Source organism: Ammodytes marinus (assembly GCF_949987685.1).
Source record: "Ammodytes marinus genome assembly, chromosome: 5".
Taxonomy (NCBI): Eukaryota; Metazoa; Chordata; class Actinopteri; order Uranoscopiformes; family Ammodytidae; genus Ammodytes; species Ammodytes marinus.
In genome coordinates this window covers 21,118,266-21,141,542 of record NC_137234.1, presented here as the reverse complement: position 1 = coordinate 21,141,542, position 23,277 = coordinate 21,118,266, and the positions used below count along the sequence as shown (strand labels likewise).

The 23,277-nt window shown below is 41.3% G+C and overlaps 3 protein-coding genes across 3 annotated transcripts; 1 reads left to right on the top strand and 2 right to left on the bottom strand.

Annotated features, from left to right (window-relative positions):
• Window positions 1–2,493: 2,493 nt before the first annotated feature.
• Window positions 2,494–4,804, top strand: cib1 (calcium and integrin binding 1 (calmyrin)). The gene is made up of 7 exons (XM_080028320.1): window positions 2,494–2,632; window positions 3,072–3,106; window positions 3,228–3,327; window positions 3,471–3,624; window positions 3,712–3,830; window positions 3,968–4,056; window positions 4,598–4,804. The coding sequence occupies exons 1-7, from the start codon at window positions 2,582–2,584 to the stop codon at window positions 4,617–4,619; spliced, it is 570 nt and encodes a 189-aa protein (XP_079884446.1). The 5' UTR covers window positions 2,494–2,581; the 3' UTR covers window positions 4,620–4,804.
• rccd1 (RCC1 domain containing 1) lies at window positions 4,595–7,937 on the bottom strand. Its single transcript, XM_080028319.1, has 8 exons — window positions 7,723–7,937; window positions 7,055–7,270; window positions 6,794–6,959; window positions 6,571–6,692; window positions 6,366–6,470; window positions 5,404–5,574; window positions 5,278–5,307; window positions 4,595–5,129 (listed from the first exon to the last, which is right to left on the bottom strand). Exons 1-8 carry the CDS (start codon window positions 7,916–7,918, stop codon window positions 4,972–4,974), a joined length of 1,164 nt encoding a protein of 387 aa, XP_079884445.1. The 5' UTR covers window positions 7,919–7,937; the 3' UTR covers window positions 4,595–4,971.
• Window positions 7,938–8,075: 138 nt separating this feature from the next.
• On the bottom strand, window positions 8,076–17,593 carry unc45a (unc-45 myosin chaperone A). The gene is made up of 19 exons (XM_080027273.1): window positions 17,457–17,593; window positions 17,162–17,354; window positions 16,628–16,803; window positions 16,440–16,529; window positions 16,129–16,296; window positions 15,712–15,880; window positions 15,435–15,605; window positions 15,069–15,240; window positions 14,333–14,633; window positions 13,492–13,586; window positions 13,195–13,336; window positions 12,920–13,060; window positions 10,784–10,911; window positions 10,633–10,699; window positions 10,425–10,538; window positions 10,215–10,330; window positions 9,529–9,646; window positions 9,280–9,435; window positions 8,076–8,891 (listed from the first exon to the last, which is right to left on the bottom strand). The coding sequence occupies exons 1-19, from the start codon at window positions 17,478–17,480 to the stop codon at window positions 8,604–8,606; spliced, it is 2,829 nt and encodes a 942-aa protein (XP_079883399.1). The 5' UTR covers window positions 17,481–17,593; the 3' UTR covers window positions 8,076–8,603.
• Window positions 17,594–23,277: the final 5,684 nt, after the last annotated feature.

Here is a 23,277-nt window from a genome sequence, read left to right as displayed (position 1 = left end):
GGACTCTTGTGTACGGTGACATGATGGCAACTACTTGCAAAATAACCAAGCTGATCAGAGGAAATGAATACCTGTTTAGGGTCAAGGCAGTGAACAAGTATGGGGAGGGTGAGACTTTGGAAAGTGAACCCATTAAGGCCACAGATCCCTTTACTATCCCATCTGCTCCGACGGATGTTGAGGTCACAAGTGCAACCAGCGATACAATGACTATCTGCTGGAAGAGACCTGCCACTGACGGCGGCAGCCGCATCAGCGGGTACATTATAGAGAAAAGGGAGAAGCAAGGTGTTCGTTGGGTTCGTGTCAATAAGAAACCAGTCTATGACCTACGAGTCAAAGCCTCCTGTCTCCACGAAGGATGCGAATATGAATTCAGAGTATTTGCTGAGAATTCTGCTGGGCTAAGTGAAGCCAGTCTCCCATCTCCAGTCACTCTAGCAGAGGATCCAAAGTTTCTTCCTTCCCCTCCTGCGAAACCTACCATAACCGATGCAACCAGGTCATCCATCACTCTGTCATGGAACAAGCCACTGTTTGATGGTGGAGCAGCAGTCACTGGGTACAACGTTGAATTCAGAAAATCAACAGAAGAAGACTGGACTGTTGGTGTCAATAATACAAATACAACTGAGTTTACAGTTACTGGACTCACATCAGGGACGGAATATGTTTTTATCGTCAGATCCATGAACAAGATTGGCATCAGTGAGCCAAGTCCTGAAACAGAACCTCAAGTGGCCATTGAGAGCGAGGAGGAGCCCAGGTTTGACATTAGCACAGAGATGAGGAAGACATTGATTGTTAAAGATCGGAGCTCCTTCACTTTGACTGTGCCTTTCACAGGCAAACCTGTTCCTAGTGTGACATGGGACAAAGCAGATGTTGATCTGAGAGTCAGAGGACTGATCAACACCAGCAGCTCTGTCACTTCTATTACAGTGGAAGGAGCAACACGTGATGACTCCGGCAAATACATACTCAAACTGCAAAACGTTGCTGGATCTGCCACTTTGACATTGAATGTGAGGGTTTTAGATTCACCTGGTCCGCCAACTAATATAGCAGTCAAAGATGTTACCAAGACATCTGCCACTGTTTCTTGGGACATCCCAGAGAATGAGGGAGGAGCCCCTGTCAAGAACTACCTTGTAGATATACGTGACATCAGCAGAAGAGGCTGGACAAGACTCACAGACAAATGCTGCCGACTGTCCTACAGAATTTCTGACCTGGAGGAGGGAGGAATCTACTTCTTCAGAATCACAGCTGAAAACGAGTATGGGATCGGTGTTCCAGCTGAGAACAGGGAGGGAACAAAAATGACAGGTACAATCTTTAAGAGTTGTTATATTTTGTAAGAATAAAAAACTATTGCTACATAATTATCACCTACGTAGGATACAGAGAACAATGAGGTTATAAACACTGAAAGTTCTTTAACTTTTAACATATTGCTGTTTTTCTTGCATTAAGAGAAATTCTGTTTTTGTCAATTTCAGAAACAACAGACTGGGAGACAGATTCAGGAGCATAGATGTTCTCCTTTCCCAGCTGAAGTAACCATCTCCTGGTATTCCTGTCAAGATCGTATTTTCATCTTAATCCAGTGTTCTGTTAGCTAATGCTTTTACATTACCAGAAGCTGCAAGCTGTAGATATATTTACATTTATTTTCTAAATGTTTGTATAGTAAGTCTTATTAATAACATATTTGATTTATAGAAGTATTGATTCCCTGATATTTTTTGCTTTTTGGCAAAAACTATTGCCGTTTGTTGCAGATTTACAATAAAATGAGATGATTAAAATAGTTATCAGGTTTCCTTTTGAAAAAACAAAAACGCTTTTACACTTTTTCTATCGTGGAAGGCAAGAAAAGAATAATACATTTAAACCAAACGAGTTGGTTTGGTTTAAATGTATTATTTAAACATAATAATAAGTTAATTTTTTTATGCACTACCTGCACCTCTTGCAAAACATTTTTTTTTTAAATGTCAGTGTTAAATAATAAATGTAACACTTAGAAGGGGTACTTCGATATTTATCTTTATATGCATATAGACAAAACTTTGGTAAAACAGAACTGCACCCGCCCCCCCCCCCCCAAAAAAAAAAAACACACACACACACACCCACACAAACCACTAAATAGCCTAATAGGTGAGGGTTTTATGGGTTTTACCTGAACAGACATCAAATGAATTACTGTAAATCAGCTCCCACTTAGAGCAGAAACAGGCAGGAGGACCAAATAACAGCCTACTAATGAGCCAATTCACAAATAAACTAAACTGCAAACAAAAAACTATTTAAAGTAAGTAATCAGGCATTTTTAATGGTGAACTGTGACAAGATAACGGTACAGTGGGGTGAAAAAGTTTGTTTGTCACTTGTTGGCTGTCGCCCTTTTGTGTGCAAGTAGCCTACGTCACGGGAACCGTTACGTAGCTCGATCATGAAAGGAAATGCTCAACTCGAGCCCGATTCCGGAAGTGAGCCAACAAGTTGTCAGTAGTTCGGTGGGTCCCTTTTTCCAACAACAACAGAAGTACAATTTGGACTCGAAAGTTTCAACATGGGCACCACGGCAAGTCAACTTGGGAAGGATGTGCTCTCAGAATACCAAGTAAGTGCCACTGCAAAAAATATAGCCTATCTTTATACATGTTGACTTTAGACGAGACGCTGAAGTTGAGAGCATTTGTTACGCCCCGTAATAACCGAAGATAATTAGTAACATTCAGAGTAGGACTTGCAATGTGAAATATAGTATGATTTACTTGCGGTCTGTAGTTGTACCGTTTTGTACACCTTTAAACTAAATGTAAAGTTAATGGCAGCTACATTGATCTTCCATTCGTTGTCACGCTTACTTAGATAGTGAAAGCTAATGTTGCTATTATCACTAGTCGAACCCATGGACCTATTATAAGAGGTCGAACCTTCGATTTATTATTATTGGAAGTCAAACTCGGTAAAGAAGGCTATATTTGGTGTGGGGGAAAAAGAGTTTCAGACTAATCTGTGACTATTATCATTCTAATTATGCTCTATTGTACTTTTAGGAGCTGACATTCTTGACAAAACAAGAAATTCTGCTGTGAGTGATCAGCTGCAAGCCTCTGACATGCCTTAACAGTTTTACAATATAAATAAAATCATTTCAATCAACCAAGCACTGCCATCTTTTGCTAAACACCCTTTATTTTGTTTTTGTTTAGTGCTCACAAGAGATTCGCCGAGCTGCTCACGAAAGATGAGAAAGACCTCCAATATACCAGGATACCAATGGACAGGATTCTCACTCTACCAGAACTCAAGGTAAAATGCTCTTTGATAAGCGTGGTGTCATTTTAACCGCTTAATAAATGTCTTTGCTGTACAGCTGGGACTGTCCTGGGCTTTTTTCGGTTATTGTGGGCTGATAAACTGCCCTGACCCTTGTACTCCTGTTCCTGTCACAGTCCAACCCTTTCAGGAAACGAATCTGCCATGTATTCTCAACATCTATACAGAAAGATGGAAGCCTCACATTTGAGGACTTTCTTGACCTCTTGAGTGCCTTCAGTGACTCTGCTACTCTGGAAATCAAATCCCACTATGCATTCCGTATATTTGGTAAATCCATTGATAAAAACATTTGCTGTTTATTCACAATACCTGCAAGGCTATCTGTCTGTGTAATTTGTATGTTGATGTTTTCAGACTTTGATGATGACGGGACACTTGATGGTGGTGATCTGGAGAGTGTGGTTAACTGCCTGACTGGCGACACAGACGACACAAGACTGACAACCGAAGAAATGCGGCAGCTCATCAACAATGTGAGTTCAGCGAGGCTTCTTCCTCTCTGAAGGGAGACACGCTGAAACGTGATTAAACCAGCCCATGGTAGCATGTTGGTACAGTGATGCGTCAGTCGGCTTAACAGTCGTTTCCTTTGCCTTTTTTTTCTTTTTAGATTCTTGAAGAGTCAGACATTGACAAGGATGGCACTGTGAACCTTTCAGAGTTCCAGCATGTCATTTCAAGATCGCCAGATTTTGTCAGGTAACTACAACTCTAATTGTGGTCATCACTGACATGTACTTAAAGGCCTACTTCACCGGTTTGAATATGAAGGTGTATTGAATTCTGAGATCCTATGTAGTATAAATGTGCAAAAAAAAAAAAAATCGGTTCATCCTAGCCTGAGAAAAGGCAGAAAGAGTGTTTTTTTAACCCTATATTTCTCTTTCTCGTGACATCACAGAAAGAGAAATATAGGGTTAAAAAAAAACCTACTTTGTAAATATTACTGTGATGTCACAGTAAAAGACATCACAGTAATATTTACAAAGTAAGTTTATTTTTTAACCCTATATTTCTCTTTCTGTGATGTCACGAGAAAGAGAAATATAGGGTTAAAAAAAACACTCTTTCTGCCTTTTCTCAGGCTAGGATGAACCGATTTCAATTTTTTTCGCACATTTATACTACATAGGATCTCAGAATTCAATACATCTTCATATTCAAACCGGTGAAGTAGGCCTTTAACTTAACATGGTTTTGTTCACTCAAGTGTTTCTTTTACATTTTGATTTCTGTACAGTTCTTTCAAGATTGTGCTGTGAAGACCTCCAATGGGCTGTGGAAATGCATCACCCTTTAACTCTTGTCTATGGTGTTAATTTTTTAATTAGAACAATTTTAGATTTTTGCCTTAAATTATATTTACCTGTGGATTTTAGTGCCTTTACTGTTTTGTATAAAGTAAACCTGTGATTTTCTAAGTTCTATAAAGAAAATTTAAAATATTTCCAAACACTTGTCATTTGTTTTTTTTCATATACAAACAAGTGAGAAGAACCTAAATTACAAAATACATTTGAGTTAAATTATCGCATTTGTTGTGATAATTTGCACTTCCTGGTATGCAGTCCAAAGTCCATTGTCCGAGTTTATCGGAAGGATTACGTGATGTTTTTAAGAGCAAGCTACTTCCTCCTTGACAATAGAAGCAAAAGTGTTCCACGCCCCGCACACTACATCAACCACGCTCATCCGCTGCTCACTGAAGAACTCTACACGCTGGGGCTCATCTGAACTGGTTAAAGTCTGGTGTCCAAGTTGGCCATAGTCGCCTGAAATGATAATAGAGGGAAAGATAGATAGGGTAAATTTTATACATATATACTGTACATACCTAAACAGGTCTCTAAGATTCCTGATTATTTAAGTTGGTTCTGGGAACATGCCACAAAGATGTTAAGTGTCCAAAATTAAACTTACCCCAGCCCCAGGTGTAGAGGTCACCTGTGGCTGAAAGGAGCAAATAAGAGATAAAGATGTCAATGATACTGTCTTGCCAAGGAAATGTGCATCAATATACACCCATTGTCGAGTGAAGTTTCATACTCGTGACTGCAGCGGTGTGCCGGTGGCCACAGCTGACTGTCCTGATTTCACATGACGGAGTGATATCAAGCAGAGCGGGGAATGCCTGGATCGATATGAACACATCTTCCTGTTTCTCTCCCTCTTGTGGCTCATCATTGGGTGACGTCCTGGCATCATGGCATGGCACTCCTGTTGAGTAGAGTTACAAATGCAGAGCTTAATTTTTACTGCTCCTTTAAGTGGCTACTATGAACAGCGTTCCTGGCAACATAAATTAAATTTTATTACAGTAATAATAATGATAATAATAATGGATTGGATTTATAAAGCGCTTTTCAAGGTACTCAAAGCGCTTTACAGGGTTCCGGGTTCCATTCATTCACACAGTCATACCAGTCAGTGGTAAACTACGATAGTAGCCACAGCTGCCCTGAGGCAGACTGACGGAAGCGTGGCTGCCATTCAGCGCCTACGGCCCCTCAGTAGGGGGTGGTTCATCCAAAACACAATATAAAGCATTTCCCATGCCTTAAGTGCTATCTAGATTTAAATAGTTTGTGAATTCAAAAATATTTTGAGATTAGTCTGTGGCTCACCCAGAACAAGGCTTCATGGCATTTAGTTTGGCACTTACAGTGCTAAAATTACATACGGAGAACTTGACAGTGATGTTTCTTTTCAGATATAATGTGGCATTGAATCCACATGCCTTATGTTGACCTGTTATTTGGAGTTAGTTACTTGGCAAGCATCCTTTTATATTACCTGTGTAAATCTTCATGTAGCATGTGGTAGCTATATTACGAAAAATGACAAAAGTGTAGTGCAGTGTTTTTGGGTCTTTACCTCAGCAAATTAAATTAAAGTATTTGGACTAGTCGATAGCACTGTATGTAAGAGAAGACAAATGAGTTTGATTGCGCTTTTGCGTTAGCTGTTTTTTACTGTAAATATCTCATTTGATAAGAAAGCAGATTAACCTGCTTGTTGGCTGCTTTGCTGCACCGATGATTTCATCAGACCGCGTGATGGAAGTCCAAGCTGGCCACTTTCATTCCAACCCCACACGTAAAGGTCACCGCCATCTGAAGAGAAAGTAATTCAAGGTAAAAAGACAAAATGTTCCCTATTCAAGCACATAACACATTACCCTGTTCATTGTCACGTCACATATGACAAACTTACCACTAATGCAGACAGAGTGCCAGCCTCCTGTAGCTACACAGCTCATGGGCATCCCCAAGAGAGCCTCCACTGCCCTGGGCTCCTGTTCAGAGGTGAGGTCCCCGTGCCCCAACTGACCATGGCTGACAAATGAACCACACAAAAATATCAATATGCAATACATTACTTTTTTTGTTGTTGCTCGAACTCCAAATAAAAACAGACATGTGGGTACGAGGTCTACCTGCCCAGTCCCCAGGTGTACACCGCTCCAGAGGCACTGAGTAGGATGGCATGCTCTGCGCTCAGTGCCAGACTCTTGGCTTTCAGCTGTGGTGATAAGGGGCGGTAGAAGGGTGCTTTAGTGCCTACGTAACCGCCAGGAACCAATGGGAGATTCAATGGGTAGCCTGGAAAGCAGCAAAAAGATATGTGATAGGTGCACCGTTAATCCAGAGTCATCACAACTTTACCTCAATTAGCTGTCAAAAGAGATGAGAATTACCATGACTCTCTGAGTGTGCTTTTATTTCCATACTCCATGATGGAGTCTCTTCTTCCTTTTGCAGATCCCAAGATTCGATTCTGTCCAGGAAGGCGAGGGTCAAGTGTGTTTCACTGATAAAGGCATCTGTAAATCCAAGGCTCTCTTTCAGAGAAACGCCACAGGACTCATTGGAGATGACGGCACCAAAGCCTGCTAGGCACACACAGCAGTCACCTAACAGACGAGCAAAAATAAATGTGGGAGTCACCGATTCTGGAGAATACTTGTCAAAATAACTTTGTCAAAATCAGTGAATATCTCTAGCTGTAGGCAGCCTACTTAAGTGTTTGTGTTCAAACAAATCTGGTGTTTATACACAGCATAAACAATGTAAATTGACATGTTGCAAGCTAACTGGGCCCCTTTGTTTACTAACAGTTTATAGAGCAAATAGGCTGTGTATTAAAATTAAAACACGATTTATTTTCAGCACACACAAACACAGCACGTTCAGGTCGTGAGATCATCACTTATTTTGATAAAGTTATTTTGACAAGCGTTCTCCAAAACCGCAGAAATCCCTTTAATACCCATATTAAAAGTGTTATTATGCAGACGCCCTATGTAACAAGTCACAAGACTGTGCAACCAGAGCTGTCGAAGTTGCTTTATCTCGATAGACTTACGATCCAAATGCAAGGATGCTCTTCGACTCCAAGTTGCTCTTATTTGATCAACATGGTCAGAGCAGCGATCCACGTGACTAGTTGTTAGCTCTGCTGGGCTAACCACTTTGACAGCGTAACTATACTCCCCATCAGTTGATTTCTCATGGACATATATCTGCCCAAATGCGTTGAAACCGAATCCGAACCACCGCATTGGAAAATTGCAAGGTTTGTCATGGAAACGCAGCTGTGAGCCGTGCAGCGCAGTTGTCCGCAAAGTTTGAACAACGGTGGCGTACTGCGCATGCGCCCTGTTGTAGAATAACTTGACAACGAAGAAGGGTGAACTCAGAAGTGAGGTGACACTTGAATTCCGGTACAGAGATTTTTATTTTTGTGCACGTGTTCTGTCAAATTCAGAACACAAGCAAACATACAATTAAGACACTGGGAATGTAAAGGAGTGATAATAATAGTTATAATGAAAAACAAAAAGTACAGTCATAAATGCAATGTTTGTTTTGGGATGTGATGTTTAGGGCAAAAATAAAATAGTAATTTAAAAAAATGTGGTAGTGTATAAAAGAAAAAATTAATGTTTTTTGGTGATTAATAACGACACAAATAAAAATTGGTAGGGAAACCAATTGGAAACAACAATAAAAGCTCATTTGCGTGGAAACACTTCTGTATCAGCTGGTTTTCACTTAAAACCTTTCTTCAATCCAATCTTTTATGACTTTGCGCTGTTTTAAGACACATGGGTATTTCAGGATCTGTGTGCACCTGTCCAGACCAAAACGGATTCCCTGCAAAAAGTGAAATGACTTCACTGGTCCCACGTCATACTTGAAAGCACTTTAACGTGACCCACTCATCCACATCCACACGCTGTGTTTTCAGGGTTCAGTCCCTCGTCTCTCTTCCTCTCCTTCCCTGGACATGATGATGCTGTACTCCACGGCCTTGTCCAGACAGTTCTGAGCCGCCTTAGAAACAGGCTCAGGCTTTCCCTCTCCTCCCTTCGCCAAGACAGAAAGAATCTCCAGCGTTTCACTCTCCATGAGCGTCTCGGCCAGACTCTTGTCTGCCAGCATCATGTTGTGAACTATGACCACACCTCGATGACGCAGGTCGGATATTTCACAGAGCAGAAGCGCCTGTATGATCTCCAACCAGTGGGTCGTCTGAGAAGAGAGGAAAACAAGGGGACAAGTGTGAGGTATGACAGAAAATGTAACCATTGTGGTATGTGACTAGACATTGGCCGGTATGATATTGTGACGGTATGATAAAATACAGAGGTTTCACGGTATCACGGTGTTGCGATGACAGCTCTCAAATGTGTTATTTTGAAATGTCTGGGTGAAAAAATAAAAATACTGTTTGACCACAATCTTTTTATTTTTAAACATAGAGAATATTCTGAACATTGATAAACAGTGTATGAAAACATTCTACAATAAGTGAGAAGCTCTTGACTCTTTCGAACTGTGGTATACCATGTAACCGGTGCCCGTGCCTATATGTGACAGTGCTGAGTTGATTTATGTGAAGTGAAGGTTAGCTGCTTACTGTTGCCGGGATGCGAGGGCAGAGCTCCGGCTGCTCTGCGGTCAGCATGGCCAGGGTTCCGGCAGCAGCTTTCCTCAGCCTCTCGTCCTCCTCTCCGCAGTAGAGCACCAGCAGCTTCAGGCGATCGTTCCCTGTGGCCACAAACAGCTTCTGTACCTGAGGGAAACATCGGACACCCAACTGCTTTGACTTCAACCCCTTCAACATATATGTGCAAGAAATCATCGGTGAATAATAAATGCGTCTTACCTCTGTGCTTAAAACCAAATTACACATGCACTCTGTCGCTGCAGCTCGGACCAGTTCGTGCTCTTCAAACATGTAGCCTTCAATTTTTGGGACTGCCTTCTCCTTTATGATCTTTTGTCTGTGAAATAACATCAACAAAACACAGACACTCTAAACACTGATACAAAATTGTGTCGTCAGAACAATAAATACCTTGTGAGAGAAGGGGAAAATTCAAAGCAAATATATTCAAAAGGGATGTTTAGACCGGAAAAGAACAAAACATGACGAAGACAGCACTAGGAAAGCATATTCGCACATGTTAAAGGCCTATACCTTGACGAAACATGGTCTCAGTAAAACAACAGTAATTACACTGTCAAACAATTAAAACAGCCTTGAAAAGTGTCTTTTAAAATGGTCAACTTTGAAAAAATTTACCAAAAAAAAGCTCTAAAAAAAGTACTTTCACAGCTTTTTTTAAACTTTAAGAAAACAAAGATCCTGCCTGTTCAGCCATACTCAAAATCTGTGACTGCATTAGGAAATCATGTTACCTTCTATAGTGAAAATAGATTTACCAAACACAATACATCTGGGATTTGTTTTCTACAAACAAGTTCATGTGCTTGAAAATCATGTCCCTATGCCGCAGTCTTTTTTTTGTACATGCATGTCTTAGGAGAGACCTCCCCCTAGTGGCTGACCTGAGTCTCTCGCTGATGCCGGCCAGGTTGGTGAGAGCCATGAGTGCCTCAAAGTTCTGCAGCAGTGTGCATTCAAGAGTCAAAAGACTGACAAGGGGGCGCACCATCTCATAAATCTGACAACAAAAAGTGAGACATGGTTAAATAAGAAATGTTCTTTAGATGTTTTTTTTCAACTGAAAAAAGCTTTTTACAGTGTGCAATTCTTACCCGTTCTCCTGGGAAGGCGATCTCTGGGTTGGATGTGATAGTTATTTTTGCCAGGGCTTGTGCAGCTTTGATTTTTCCCAAGTCTGTGTTTTCAGATGCCAGTGGGATCAAAGCCTGTGGAGGAAACCGACACACAAAAATCACGCTAAACTACTAAAATCAAGGTATTCAGATTGATGTGCAGACTAAACTAACTGTATTAATCTACCTTTCCTCCACCATGTGCCACCACAGTGCCTCTGTCTTCCTGTCGTTCCACCAAAGCCAAGAAGACCCTGCCATGAGAAATGGTATGGCATGAGTCAATAGTAAATCTACAGGGAGAACACCGAGTAAAAAAAGACTTAGTTACTGCCTACCTGGCGATACACTCCCTACAAGCCTCAGTGAGGGCAGGACTCTCCTGTTTGACCATACACACCAACGCAGACACCGCACCAGCCTCCAGCAGCTTCACCAGTCTTTTCTCCACATAGGAAGCTGCGTCCTGACACATGAGACAAGACAAAGAGGTTCATGTTAAACAGCCAATCTCTAAAGAATATGCATGAAATATAATGAAGATGAAGAAAGCCTAAAAGGAATAACAAATAATGATCAAGTTAAGGCAAGGCACAGCATGCAACACACATTGGCCCAATCTAGATCCACCCCCTACACCCTATCCCTATCCACTATCCCTCCGTTTGCGCGTTCGCGAGGAGGGCCCGCCATATTGAGTGTCGTCCCAAACCACAGAGCCTCGAGTGTGAGTGGGTTATAAAGCCCTCGATCACCGAGTCTGCATCGACGTTGGCTCAGCCCTACGTTTGACACAGGTGTCCGCCAATCAATTATGTCCGGAATGGAGGAGCTAACTTACAAATGAGAGTTCCATGGAGTTTGTTTCCCGAATTATAAATGAAACGTTCTCTTACCTCAAACAGACATTTGATTGTTTATTTTTATGCATAGCCCTAAATGACGGAACCAGAGGGTAGCCTACAATTTTGGAATTAACATGTTGTTTTACACTTGTTGATTTGATTATGCCACTTGTCTACCGTTAGTGTATTTTCAAGGCGTGGATAAAAGATAAAACGAAGCAGATGAAGAAAATGCCCACAAGTTAATAAGGGACAGTGATTATTATTTCCTTAAATTGTTAGTAAGATTTGTGTTACTGTTAAAGCCAATGAGGGGTAGTAATAGCGGCGGTGACGTCAGTCAGCTGGAGCGCATGACTTTTCTTATTTATGACCACCCTTGCAGTGCATTATAATTTAGGCACGCTAATTAACTGCCGCGATTCGCGGGTCGAAATGGCAGATTAACGTAGCCTATCATGACAAGTGGAATACATGCTTTAGCAGACTATTGTTCTTTTCCCTGGTTTTGTATGCTGCTGTGCATGTAAACTAAAAGGATAATTAAACAGCGGATCACCCACCCGTTTTCTCCACTACAGACTGAGCTGGTAAAATTAAGAATATGCAGTTACAAAATGTTTAAGAAAAAATAAATTATGCAGCCAAAAAATCATGGGAGTGAGTTTGTTTTTATTCAATACTACATTTACTCTCACATGCGTAGCTTATGAATGTAAAGAGTGTTTCAGGTCAAATATAAAAGTGGTGGAATTTTATTTTAGGGTGAGAAATAAAGACTTAACAGTTAACTAGTGTCTCCAGGTTTCTTCCTGTTGCCGTCTGACAGAGGCGAGGGCTTGCCAAAGCCGCGCCGTTGTTATACCCTCCCCTTAATGATCGAGTGGCACTCCACAGCCGCGAGGGTGACTCCATAGCGAGTCACACTCGCTCACGGAGTGGGAGTGCATAGGGAGTCATTTGGGAAAGGGCCATTGTTTTTGAAGCTCTGGTTAATTCTTCTATAACATGTCTCCTTTTATAGTAGTATAAATAAAAGCTCCAAAATCTACATCAAGGTCTTTATTTTATTAAACATTGGCTGTTTGCGTCTGTACATTTCTTCAATACAACCATCTTTAAACAGCCATTATAATTTTTTATACTCAAAAAGTAAAAATCTGAACTTCTAAAGCACCTAACTCAACTAAACTTTCCATAATAATTCTTAACACTAATAGTAATAACTTAAAGTTATAACAGAAGGATTTGTTGTTGTTTATTGTCTGATTTACAGAACATTTTGATTTTAAAAACATGCCAGAATGCTATTTCTTTTTATCTGTATATAGTGTATTTTGATTTACGTTGGACACTAATGTTGTAAAAATTAAATTAAGATTTGAACTCTTGCTTTATTCAATGTCTAGATTTGTGTTAGATGCAAATGTATAAAAGTTGGATATTGTCACATTTTATTCAAACAATTCTTTAAAAAATTCCAATACAAAAAATTATTGTTTTAACATAAGTAATCAACTACTGGCCAAGATTCTTGATGATATCTTCAAGTTCAAATGTGTAACCTCTTCTCCTGCAATGTATCAACTCATCATAACTTCAACATAAAAAGGATCATTGAGATGGTACCTTAGGGTGATCCTCAGGCACATGCTGCTTTGCATACTTGGCCAGCTCCAACATCTGAGGGTCTGGCTTCTCCACGTCATAGCTGTTGGTGCAATTTACTAATGTGGAGCCCACAGCAAAGAGCACCGTCTTATCCTCTGACTGCAGGGACACAAAGGAAAACAAGTTGGTCAAAAATACCTCAGTCAACATCATTCAAATCTTTGTGTGTATCTTCGAGTTGATGGTCTGAACTTGTAAAATACATATACAGTGTATTACAATAGCCATTAAACCTTTGCTAGCTCAAACATGGCCACCAGAGCTTTCTTGTCTTCCACAAAGTCCTCCTTCACATCAGCATCAAAACTTAGGTATGCAAGGCCTTCCACAGACCACCGGCGGGAGGTTGGGGGCAGAGACTCGTTACACAGCCACCTGGACAAGGTCAAACAGCTCGCTTGTTATATCAAATCCACTAAACAGCACCTTATCTGTTGTTTTTACATCAGTTTATGCAGCAAAATAGATTAGGCATGATACATTTCTCTTAATCTCTACCCGGGTTCAAGAATCAGGACAAGCAAACATACTTCCTGCACTGCTTGGCGAGCTTTAGGGTGGATCCCTCTGCAAACTGCTTCATGCTGAAATCTGTCCCTCCCGCTGATCCGAGCTTGCACAAACCCTGTGTAATAACCATCACAAAACAATAGTTCATTTGTCTTTATTTAGAGATGTTCTTTTCTCAGATGGTCTAATTAAGGGTGGGGTCAGTGATTCTGGACGACATTTGTTACCAAAATCCCTTTGTCAAAATCAGTGAATATTTCCTCATGATCAGTTATCGGTTTGTCCTGTGTATGCGTTGAAAAAGAAATCCAGTGTTACTACTACACAGTCTAGGCTCTGTAAACTGGTATGTAAAACAACAAAGAGTATGTAAGCAAAGTGGCCCATCATGGCTAGCAACATGTCCGTGTTGTGACAGCTCCTGGCACCTCCTGATTGGCAGGCTGCCAGGAGCTGATTGCTGATCATCAACACCCATGCTGGCTGCTCTCCTGAGCTATAAAAGCTGCAGGAGTCAGACACTTGGTCTCCCTCCCTTGATGTATGGTTTGTTTTGGTTGGTTAGTGCTGCTTTACACACCCCATACACTCTTCACTCACACAGACACTACTGATTACTGACTAATTTGGTTAAACTAACTCTCTTGTGTGGTCTCCTCTCTGTCCTTCCCTTGAGCTGGGATGTGACAGTGTACAGAGACAAGGCTGTGTAATAACACTGGATTTTTTTTTTCAGCACAAACTACAGACAGGTAGTGGATCGTGAGGAGAAATTCACTGGTTTCGACAAAGCGATTTTGACAACTAGCATTCTTTATTACTCAGACCTTTTAAATGGACTTGCTTTGCTGCTGCACTCACCACCAGGGCTCTGACACGTATCCTGTCGTTCTCGCTCCTCTTGTAGAGATCCTTGAGGAGTGCCACTCCATTGGCTGTGATGAAGGAGGCTCTCTTGGCCTTGCCTGCAGCGTGGATAACAGCCTCCACTGCTACCTGCTGGTGAATGACATCCTCGGACGCACACAGAGAGATCACCGCATCCATCAGTCCAGACATCTCCAGAGCTCTGTTCCCCACGTCACTCGGCCCCTGGAGGAGAACAGACACCGTCTGGATAGCTTGCAGCTTGGAGTCTAGACTGGATCGGCTGAAGTGTTGCCTACCAAGAAGAAAAAAATAATATCAGATAATAAAGAGATCGTAAAAGAATGCCAATTTTTGCCAATAGTAAGCCGGAGTACGCTTATTATAAAACTTGCTTTTTGTCAACATCAGTGAATATGTTTTCACCATCCGCTAGCTGTATGTACTGTTAGTGCACTGAAGAAAAAAAAAAAGCTGTTGTCAATACGCAGCCTAGGCTCTGTAAATTGATACATATGGTATGTAAACAAAGGGGGGCCACTGTAGGTAGCAACATTCCTGTTTACAGAGCCTAAGCTGTGTATTAACACTGGATTATGTTTCAAACCACACAGTATATGCAGGTAGCGGATTGTGAGGAGATATTCACTGATTTTGACAACAAGCATTCTGCAGAATCGCTGACTCCACCTTTAATTCAGTACCAAACAGTTTTGGTGGTTTAACTCACTGAACATATTCTTCACAAAGTTTGTTGAAGTTGTCCCTCTCATTGTCGCTTTTAAGATCGTCGTAGAGTTTGCTAAGCAGCACGGAGCAGCTCATGTGGGAGTTGTCAGTGAGAGGTAGTCCTCCAGAGAGCTCAGGGACGGTCCCGGCCACCTCCAATATTTTCTTCAGTCCTGCAGGAGGACAAATAGTTCATTAATCTGGCTGTAGCGATGCCAGATACACCTGGTAGAAACATGTCTTAAAATGGGCTTGGAAAAGCTAAAGGCTAGAGTAAATTTTAAAAACATAGAGTAAACACTTCATGTCCTCGTACGATAGCATAAGAATGTGAGAAATACACAATATGTGCTGGTGTGTTTCATACCCTGGTCTATCACCCACAACGTGAGGGAGTTGTCTGGGTTTTTCAAAGACTTGCGGGGAACTTGCTTCACCAGGAGGTTGAGTGCACTGTCTCTGCCCGCCCCCGACACATTAGATGCTGGCATCATTTCCAAAAGGTGGCGTAACATTGAGCGCAGCTCCTTGGAGGGTTCTGAGTCAGATAGTCAATAACACGCACAAAAAAATAAGCATTTGTCAAAGGTCAACTTTCATGCGGAGCTGACTCCAAATATAAACACGACGGAGACCAAACTCACCGGGAAGTATTGCTTCATCTTTTCCTCTTATCTCCCTATTCATGCCCTCTGTCAGAGCCTCAAACATCACCTGCAGCAGGTGGCAGGCAGCCAGAGACACAGTAGAGGCTCCTGATCCCATTACTGCACACAGATGCTCCATTCCTAACTCATTCACTATAGCCATAGTCTGAAAATAAAACAGTGAACATTAATTTGAGAAAGAGTTACCAGCATGATGAATACGGTCTCCTGGCAGACATGGATGTAGATACAGATTAACATCTGCAGATAAACTAAAGCAGAATGGAAAACAGATGTGGAATAAAATACAAATAAGACTATAGATACACTTGTTTTATTCATTTTCAAAATACAAGTTTACATGCCTTGACGGTATAGTTATATTTAACTTTAAAAAGGAATTGTCACACTTACTCTGGACTGGTGTCCTGTGCACATCCCAACCAGAGTTCTCAGGGCAGAAAGGACAACATCTTCCTGCTTTGACTGAAGAAGTCTCTGAACCAGCTTCACTCCATCATTGCGGAAGATCTGCTCAGCTCCTGCGTCTTCTCGGGATAACACTACGAGATTCTGAGCAGCCTGAAAATGAATAATGGACCAATTTATTAAGGTGCAATACAACTTTCCAGATAGGTCAAGATACTATGAATAAAATGTTTTAACAAACTCATAATGAAACGGTGTGACACATCAGCTTTTAGGTTCCGGCTTTTTATCCTTACTTTTTGTCGATCCGAGTCTGTTGCAGATGCGTCTAAGAGGAGGGAGAACATTTGTTGCACGCGAGAATCCGTGGAGTTGAGCTGCACCGACTACACGGTCGTGAGAGAAAAGATCCTCATTAGCAACAGTTTGAAATACAAAACAAACTTTCGCCTATTTTATACAACATCAACAAAAAACACATCACCTTCTGCTGGATCTGTGCTCCAATATGTCTGAGCAGATCTTGAAAAGCTTTGTTTTTGGGCTCCAGCTGGGCACACCTCTGAGCATCCAGAAAGGCCTGGTCAAGCCGGCACAGCTTCTGGAACGCCTGAGCTCTCCGGAACCTGGCTTTCACATCACCTGGGTCAGCATCGAGAGCTGAGAAGAGCGACACATTTCAATATAACTGTCAACTGTGTGTACATACAGTACATCCGTAACTCTAAGTGCAGATAGAGAAACTGTTATGTATCCAAATCAGCTGTTTCAAGCTGAAATGTAAGCTATACAGACTTTAGACCATTATTTCGTACAAATTGGACCTATACTGCATATGTCCTGGCATGTTCATATTGACCCGTCACTGCTATTTATAGCCTTTATCACCTCTATGTAGCCTACATTACTTTAATGCTCTTCGAAATTCTGGTAAGATGCTCCAGTGCATTTCATTGTCTCTGTGCAGTGATAATGAAGTGAAACCTGATGTGAACTATGTGATCTAGTCCAGTCCCACCTTTGGAGGCATCACTCTCTGCCTTGCTGAACTCCTCCAGCTTCAGGTAGCAGGCGGAGCGGTTGCGGTGCAACACAGCTTTCTCTGCTCGGCTGTCGGTTAGCTTCAGTGCTTTGGTGTAACAGCAGACAGCGCCCTGCATGTTCCCAGCCTTGAAGAGGGTATTCCCCTCCTCTTTCATGGCTGCAGGGTCCTGGTTTAAAGAGAAACGAAGGAGGGTTACAGAGATGCTTCCACAAAATGTGTCTACATGAAAAGAAAAAAAGGGCTATTTAGCTACACGCCGTTATATTACCTTTTCTTTTTCACTTCCGCTCATTTTCAAGGTGAACCACAGAAGACGGCGTTTCTTGTTGAGGGGTGGATATGTAGTTAAATATTGAGTCTGCTTGATCACAAACACCGCTAACTTGGGAAAAACATGTCAAATCTTGCTACGCTTCCGGGTGTACTGGAGCACGCTGATGACGTTTTGGGTAACTGTCCCACCCCTTTCCTCACGCGCCATGACCATAAAAGGAAGAGAGCAGTCACCGTATCTCGGTCTCCAGCCATCTCTGCTTTATTTGGTTACATTTCCATCCTGTGGCGTTCCCCCGTCCTCTCAGACAGGCACAGAGGGTTTGTATGAAGCTGCTCGAGGGATAAGAGTAAAGTGTCCTCAGGTCAGCAAAACATTCTGATGCACTCCAATATTGTGTTAGAAGCTGACTTTAATGTGGTCTAAATGCTTAGTGTTAGGTCAAACCACTTTTGTTTAGATTGAAAACATTGTCTGTGAGAAATTTGAGAAAGTGAGAAATTCCTGTTGCAAGCATCTCTTGATGGATTACCAACATTTATATCTGTTCACAAACAGAAAGGATACACACTGTTGTAAAGGATTTTTGTGGAACCATGTTTGATTAAATGTATTGTTCGAATTTAACGTTTAAGAAGCAAAAAAGATTAGATGCACTAGACTAGACTAGAATAAGTAATAGGCTATAGGAAATGCCCAACACAAAAAACAGATGTACCAATTTCACATAGGCCTACATTTAATAGGTCGACCAATATGATACATTTCACAGATGTTAACCTTTGTATAATAAAACAACTAGCTTAAACTCTAAATATAGTGGAATAGAAATCAAAATATCTTCTTCTATAAGTTGCAGTTCAATAAAATATAAGGTTGGACCAAATGGAATTGCTCAAATAAAGTGCTTAATAAATCAAATTGCATTTTGAGTCTCAATAGGCCTATGTGAGTTGTGACGTGTCCCGGTATGACATTTCAGTCACCTGGGGATTCTAGTTGTCCACGGCAGCCAAGCACCGTTGTTGTGTTCTCTCTGTCGCTGTGGAGACTAGGTGGTTTCCTTTGGGCTTTTGTGCTCGGGTACACCTGACTCATGTTACCATGGCAGCTCTGTGACTTTAGAAGAAAAGGCCTACAGTCAAGTGCGAAAGTTTGTGAACCCCTTGAACATTTTGGAATTTTATTTATTGTAACCATCATTAATTCATTTTTATCAATACCAGTATTTTTTATATGAAATAACAGATGTTTGTTTATCAATTCAACATTTTTCTTTTCCAGAAATCAATTGTTAAAACAGATAAAACAAATTATTTGACGAATGTTGTATGTGCAAAAGTTTGTGAACCCTGAGCTGCATTGCTTAAATGGAGCAGGTAAACACAATCAGATGGGCCAAATTGAGTCATGAAATGGACCAATGTAGTGAGAGATCTTTAGGGAAGAAATTGGGCGGCACTAGATACAACAGAGATAAAACCAGGTCAGTTTAGGCTCACCAAAGTGAACCCATATAGGTCAGACATGCTAAAAGGGGAAACAATCTCAGAGGATCTCAGGAATAGAGTTGTGATGCTGCACATTTGTCTGGGGACAGCTATAATTATTTTAAAAAAAGTTTGAGCTCCATCGGTCCACCGTGAGGCAAATCATCTACAAATGAAGAGCTTTAAGAGTGACTGAACATCTGCCTAGAAGTGATTTTTCAGTTAAAAGCCAACCCAAACATTACATCTGGTGATTTGCAGACCTCTCTTGCAGCATCTGGGACAGATGTGCATGGTTCCACAATAAGAAGAAAACTCAGTCAACATGGCTTTCATGGGATGGTTGCTGAAGAAGCCTCTGCTCTCAAAAAAGAACAAAACTGCTTGTCACAACTTTGCCAGAGAGCACCTGGAGATACCTGAAGTCTTATTCTGTGGACAGATTAGTCAAAAATTGAACTGTTTGGTCATAACCAAAACCGCCATGTTTGGGCAAAAACGCAATTCTGCCTACCACCTAGAGAACCTTCTCCCAAGTGAATAATGGTGGTTTCAAATTGTCTGCAAATCTCCAGGTGTAATGTTTGGGTTGGCTTTTACCTGAAAAATCACTTTTCTTGTGGCGCTTGAGGATATTTTTGAAGGAAGTCCACTTCTAGGCAGATGTTAAGTCACTCTTAAAGCTCTCCATTTGTAGATGATTTGCCTCACGGTGGACCGATTGAGCTCAAATTTTTTTTTATGAATTTATAACTGTCCCCAGACAAATGTGTAACATCAAAACTCTATTCCTGAGATCCTCTGAGATTTGTTTCCCTTTTAGCATGTCTGACCTGTATGGGTTCACTTTGGTGAGCCTAAACTGACCTGGTTTTATCTCTGTTTTATCTAGTGCCGCCCAATTTCTTTCCTAAAGATCTCTCATTACATTGGTCTATTTCATCAACCAATTTGGCCAACCTGATTGTGTTTACCTTGCTCGATTTAAGCAATGCAGCTCAGGGTTCACAAACTTTTGCACATACAACATTCGTCAAATAATTTGTTTTATCTGTTTTAACAATTGATTTCTGGAAAATAAAAATGTTGAATTGATAAACAAACATCTGTTATTTCATATAAAAAATACTGGTATTGATAAAAATGAATTAATAATGGTTAAAATAAATAAAATTCCAAAAGGCTCAAGGGGTTCACAAACTTTCGCACTTGACTGTATATCCAGCAGGCTGTTGTGGTATTTTCCTGGCTTGGGCTCTTTAAGACCTCAGACATATCAGATCTACAGGAGATCCATGAGACTGAGCAAAAGCATCAGCCCCCCCCCAAAGAGAAGAGCCCCAGCATGGAATCAAAATCAAAACCAGCTGTTTAAATGTTTGTTCCTCGTCCCATCTTTATTTTGTGAAAGACTGTGCTCTCTCAGATCAGGATTCTGTCATCGCTTACGAACATTCTGGTACCAAACCTGTGTCTAAAGTGTGGAAAAAAACACTCACACACTTTCAACACACATTGTTTGAAATGGTTTTAAAGAACCCATGTAAAGTTATCAGCCTCTTGAAACGAGAGCCAAAACAAAACAATATCATCAGGACCTATCATGTTTCAAACAAGCTGCTAATACATTATTGAAGAGAAATGAAGCTCCTGCATGCTCCTAAACACATAAGGAGTTCCTGAATGAACCATCAAAATAACTCAGCAGTGTGCAACACCTGCAAGGCATTGTTACGTTTACCACATGCTTCTCAGTTGTTGTTTACCTGCACAGTGGTGTTCACTTACTTGGTGAGATAGTTATAGAAAAGCACTTAGCACTTTTAAAGCCCCTCTTTCTACAGGAAAGAGGCTGACAGGGAGGGAGAGACTCAGTCTCAAGACAGAGTCTTCTGTTTTATGGTCAGATGAAACTAAATTGAATTGTTTGGCCACAATGATGTATCCTTTATTTGGCATAAAAAAGGCAAAGCTTTCAACCCCAAGGACACCATCCCCACTGTCAAACATGGTGGAACCTAATGCTTTGGGGGGTGTTTTTCAGCCAATAGACCAGGGAACTTAATCAAAGTAAATGGCACCATGGAAAAGAGCAATACATCAAGATACTCAACAACAACATCAGGCAGTTGGCAGAGACACTTGGCCTTGGGAACCAGTGGACATTTCAGCAGGACAACGACCCAAAACAAAAAGCAAGAGTGGTGAAAAAATGGTTAGCGGACAAACACATTAACGTTTTAAAGTGACCCAGCCAGAGTCCTGACTTGAATCCAATTCAGAATCTGTGAAGGGAGCTAAAGATCAGGGTGATGGCAGTGAGACCCGCAAAACTGAAAGAGTTGGAGCTCATTGCTAAAGATGAAAGGGCAAAAATACCAGTGGAGACAGTGGCTTTTCTATTGATTGAGAAGGGCACAATTTTTTCCACAATGATGCCTCTTGTACTGTACATCGTCCAATTATTTTCTGGGAGAAGCCTGTGTCATTTCCAATCAAGAAAAAACTTGCTGGTTGGATAAAAGTAAGTTTAAGTCAAAATGTGCTAGGGGTATGAATAACTTCGGGCATGACTGTATACAGTCTGCATCTATCTATCTATCTATCTATCTATCTATCTATCTATCTATCTATCTATCTATCTATCTATCTATCTATCTATCTATCTATCTATCTATCTATCTATCTATCTATCTATCTATCTATCTATCTATCTATCTATCTATCTATCTATCTATCTATCTATCTATCTATCTATCTATCTATCTATCTATCTATCTATCTATCTATCTATCTATCTATCTATCCAATAATAATTCAGCAATTACATTTGATTGTAGACTGCACACTGTCTTTCTTAGTGCAGAAATGAGAGCTTGGTGCATGTCTTTAACAAGCTGCTCAGGCTGCTGGCCAATCATCGGCTGATGCGCAGCTCCCCTCTTCCCATAATCCTTTGCAGCAGCTCGGTGGCGCTAGCTGCTAAGCTAGCTGGTTCAGTCGGTGATCTGTCAGCCTGGAGCCAAAAGCACACACACCGCTGGGGTCTCTACTACACTCTTCCCGGTGACTCTCCATTGATGGGTAACGTCAGATTTACATTTTGTTCGCAAAGAGACCGGGTCCCGAGTTAGCGCATGCCTGTTAGTCGTGGTTTTGATGCAAAGTGTAGGATTAGCCTGGAAGTGTCACTCACGTAATTGTCTTAATATTATCAAGCCGCTACTTGCTATTTATCGTCTGTAACGGTAACCTCAGGCAGACATCCGCCGTGCAGCTCTGGCTTTCCACGGATGCAGACATACAGCTGTGGCTGCTGTTCGCCTCCACCTATCAGTAAACCTCCATCCTTAACACCGATACACTCTTGAAGCTAGCTCCCAAACCAGTAACTTAATAACGGGACGTCTGTTGGCTAGCGCTAGCTTGTTTAGCTGCATTTTTGTCATCTCTGGTTGGTGTAAACCAGGGATTATTAAAGTTGACACGTTGTGGTTAATGTGGCTAATGGGTTAACCACACATCACCTGACCGCCGTGTGTTGGAGCTCACACGGAAATATGTCAAAATACAGGGATATTTGCTTCCCTTAAATTTGAAGCAACGTATTGTTTCCCGACTAGCTGCCTAGAGAGAGAGAGAGAGAGAGAGAGAGAGAGAGAGAGAGAGAGAGAGAGAGAGAGAGAGAGAGAGAGAGAGAGAGAGAGAGAGAGAGAGATGCCTTTAGTCATCCAAGTGAAACCTCACACATGGTGCCTCCCCGAGTCAATAAGAATACACTGTTCATTTCGATAAGGGATTATAAATATTTCCCTTGGTACTGAGATTATCATGTGAGCAGCTTGTGATCTGTGATGCATTTCGATGTTGCCACATGAATACAGGTCTGCAGCATTAGTTAGTTTGCTGGATATGTTCATAATCTAGTCCAGATGGTGTCAGGAGGAAAACAAATCAAGTGCCTGTTGTCTTCTTGTTGCTGACAGTGAGGCTATTCAGTCAACCCGAGCAAATGCAAGTGGCATGTTATTATCCCAACTCCCCCATGGTAATACTTACACAGTCCCATCTTGAGAAGTGAGCGGATTATGAGCGTGTTGGATTTGCACAAAGAGGTAAACAGCCACACTTATTAGTCCAGTGAGGAAGCACGGGCCACTGTAGCATAAAAAAACAGTGTCTTTCACTGTTTGCCTACCACACACAATGCCTTTCACATGCGTATTGTCTGTGACAACAGTCTCCCTCTGGAAAGCTCAATACGTATTTTTGCATGCTCAATTAACCAAAACACTTTCCCTTACAGCTGAAGAAGACCCTTCTGA

Excerpts from the sequence above, each read along its gene's own strand:
- cib1 (XM_080028320.1), top strand. The coding sequence starts at position 2,582 with ATGGGCACCACGGCAAGTCAACTTGGGAAGGATGTGCTCTCAGAATAC. Across the intron at positions 3,625-3,711 it reads CTATGCATTCCGTATATTTG|ACTTTGATGATGACGGGACA; the intron begins GTAAATCCATTG and ends TGATGTTTTCAG. Across the intron at positions 3,831-3,967 it reads TGCGGCAGCTCATCAACAAT|ATTCTTGAAGAGTCAGACAT; the intron begins GTGAGTTCAGCG and ends TTTTCTTTTTAG.
- rccd1 (XM_080028319.1), bottom strand. The coding sequence starts at position 7,918 with ATGCGGTGGTTCGGATTCGGTTTCAACGCATTTGGGCAGATATATGTC. Across the intron at positions 7,271-7,722 it reads AGCATCCTTGCATTTGGATC|GTGACTGCTGTGTGTGCCTA; the intron begins GTAAGTCTATCG and ends CTCGTCTGTTAG. Across the intron at positions 5,308-5,403 it reads GCACACCGCTGCAGTCACGA|CCACAGGTGACCTCTACACC; the intron begins GTATGAAACTTC and ends TGCTCCTTTCAG.
- unc45a (XM_080027273.1), bottom strand. The coding sequence starts at position 17,480 with ATGAGCGGAAGTGAAAAAGAAAAG. Across the intron at positions 15,241-15,434 it reads GTTGTGGGTGATAGACCAGG|GACTGAAGAAAATATTGGAG; the intron begins GTATGAAACACA and ends GTCCTCCTGCAG. Across the intron at positions 14,634-15,068 it reads CTTTGTGAAGAATATGTTCA|GCAACACTTCAGCCGATCCA; the intron begins GTGAGTTAAACC and ends TCTTCTTGGTAG.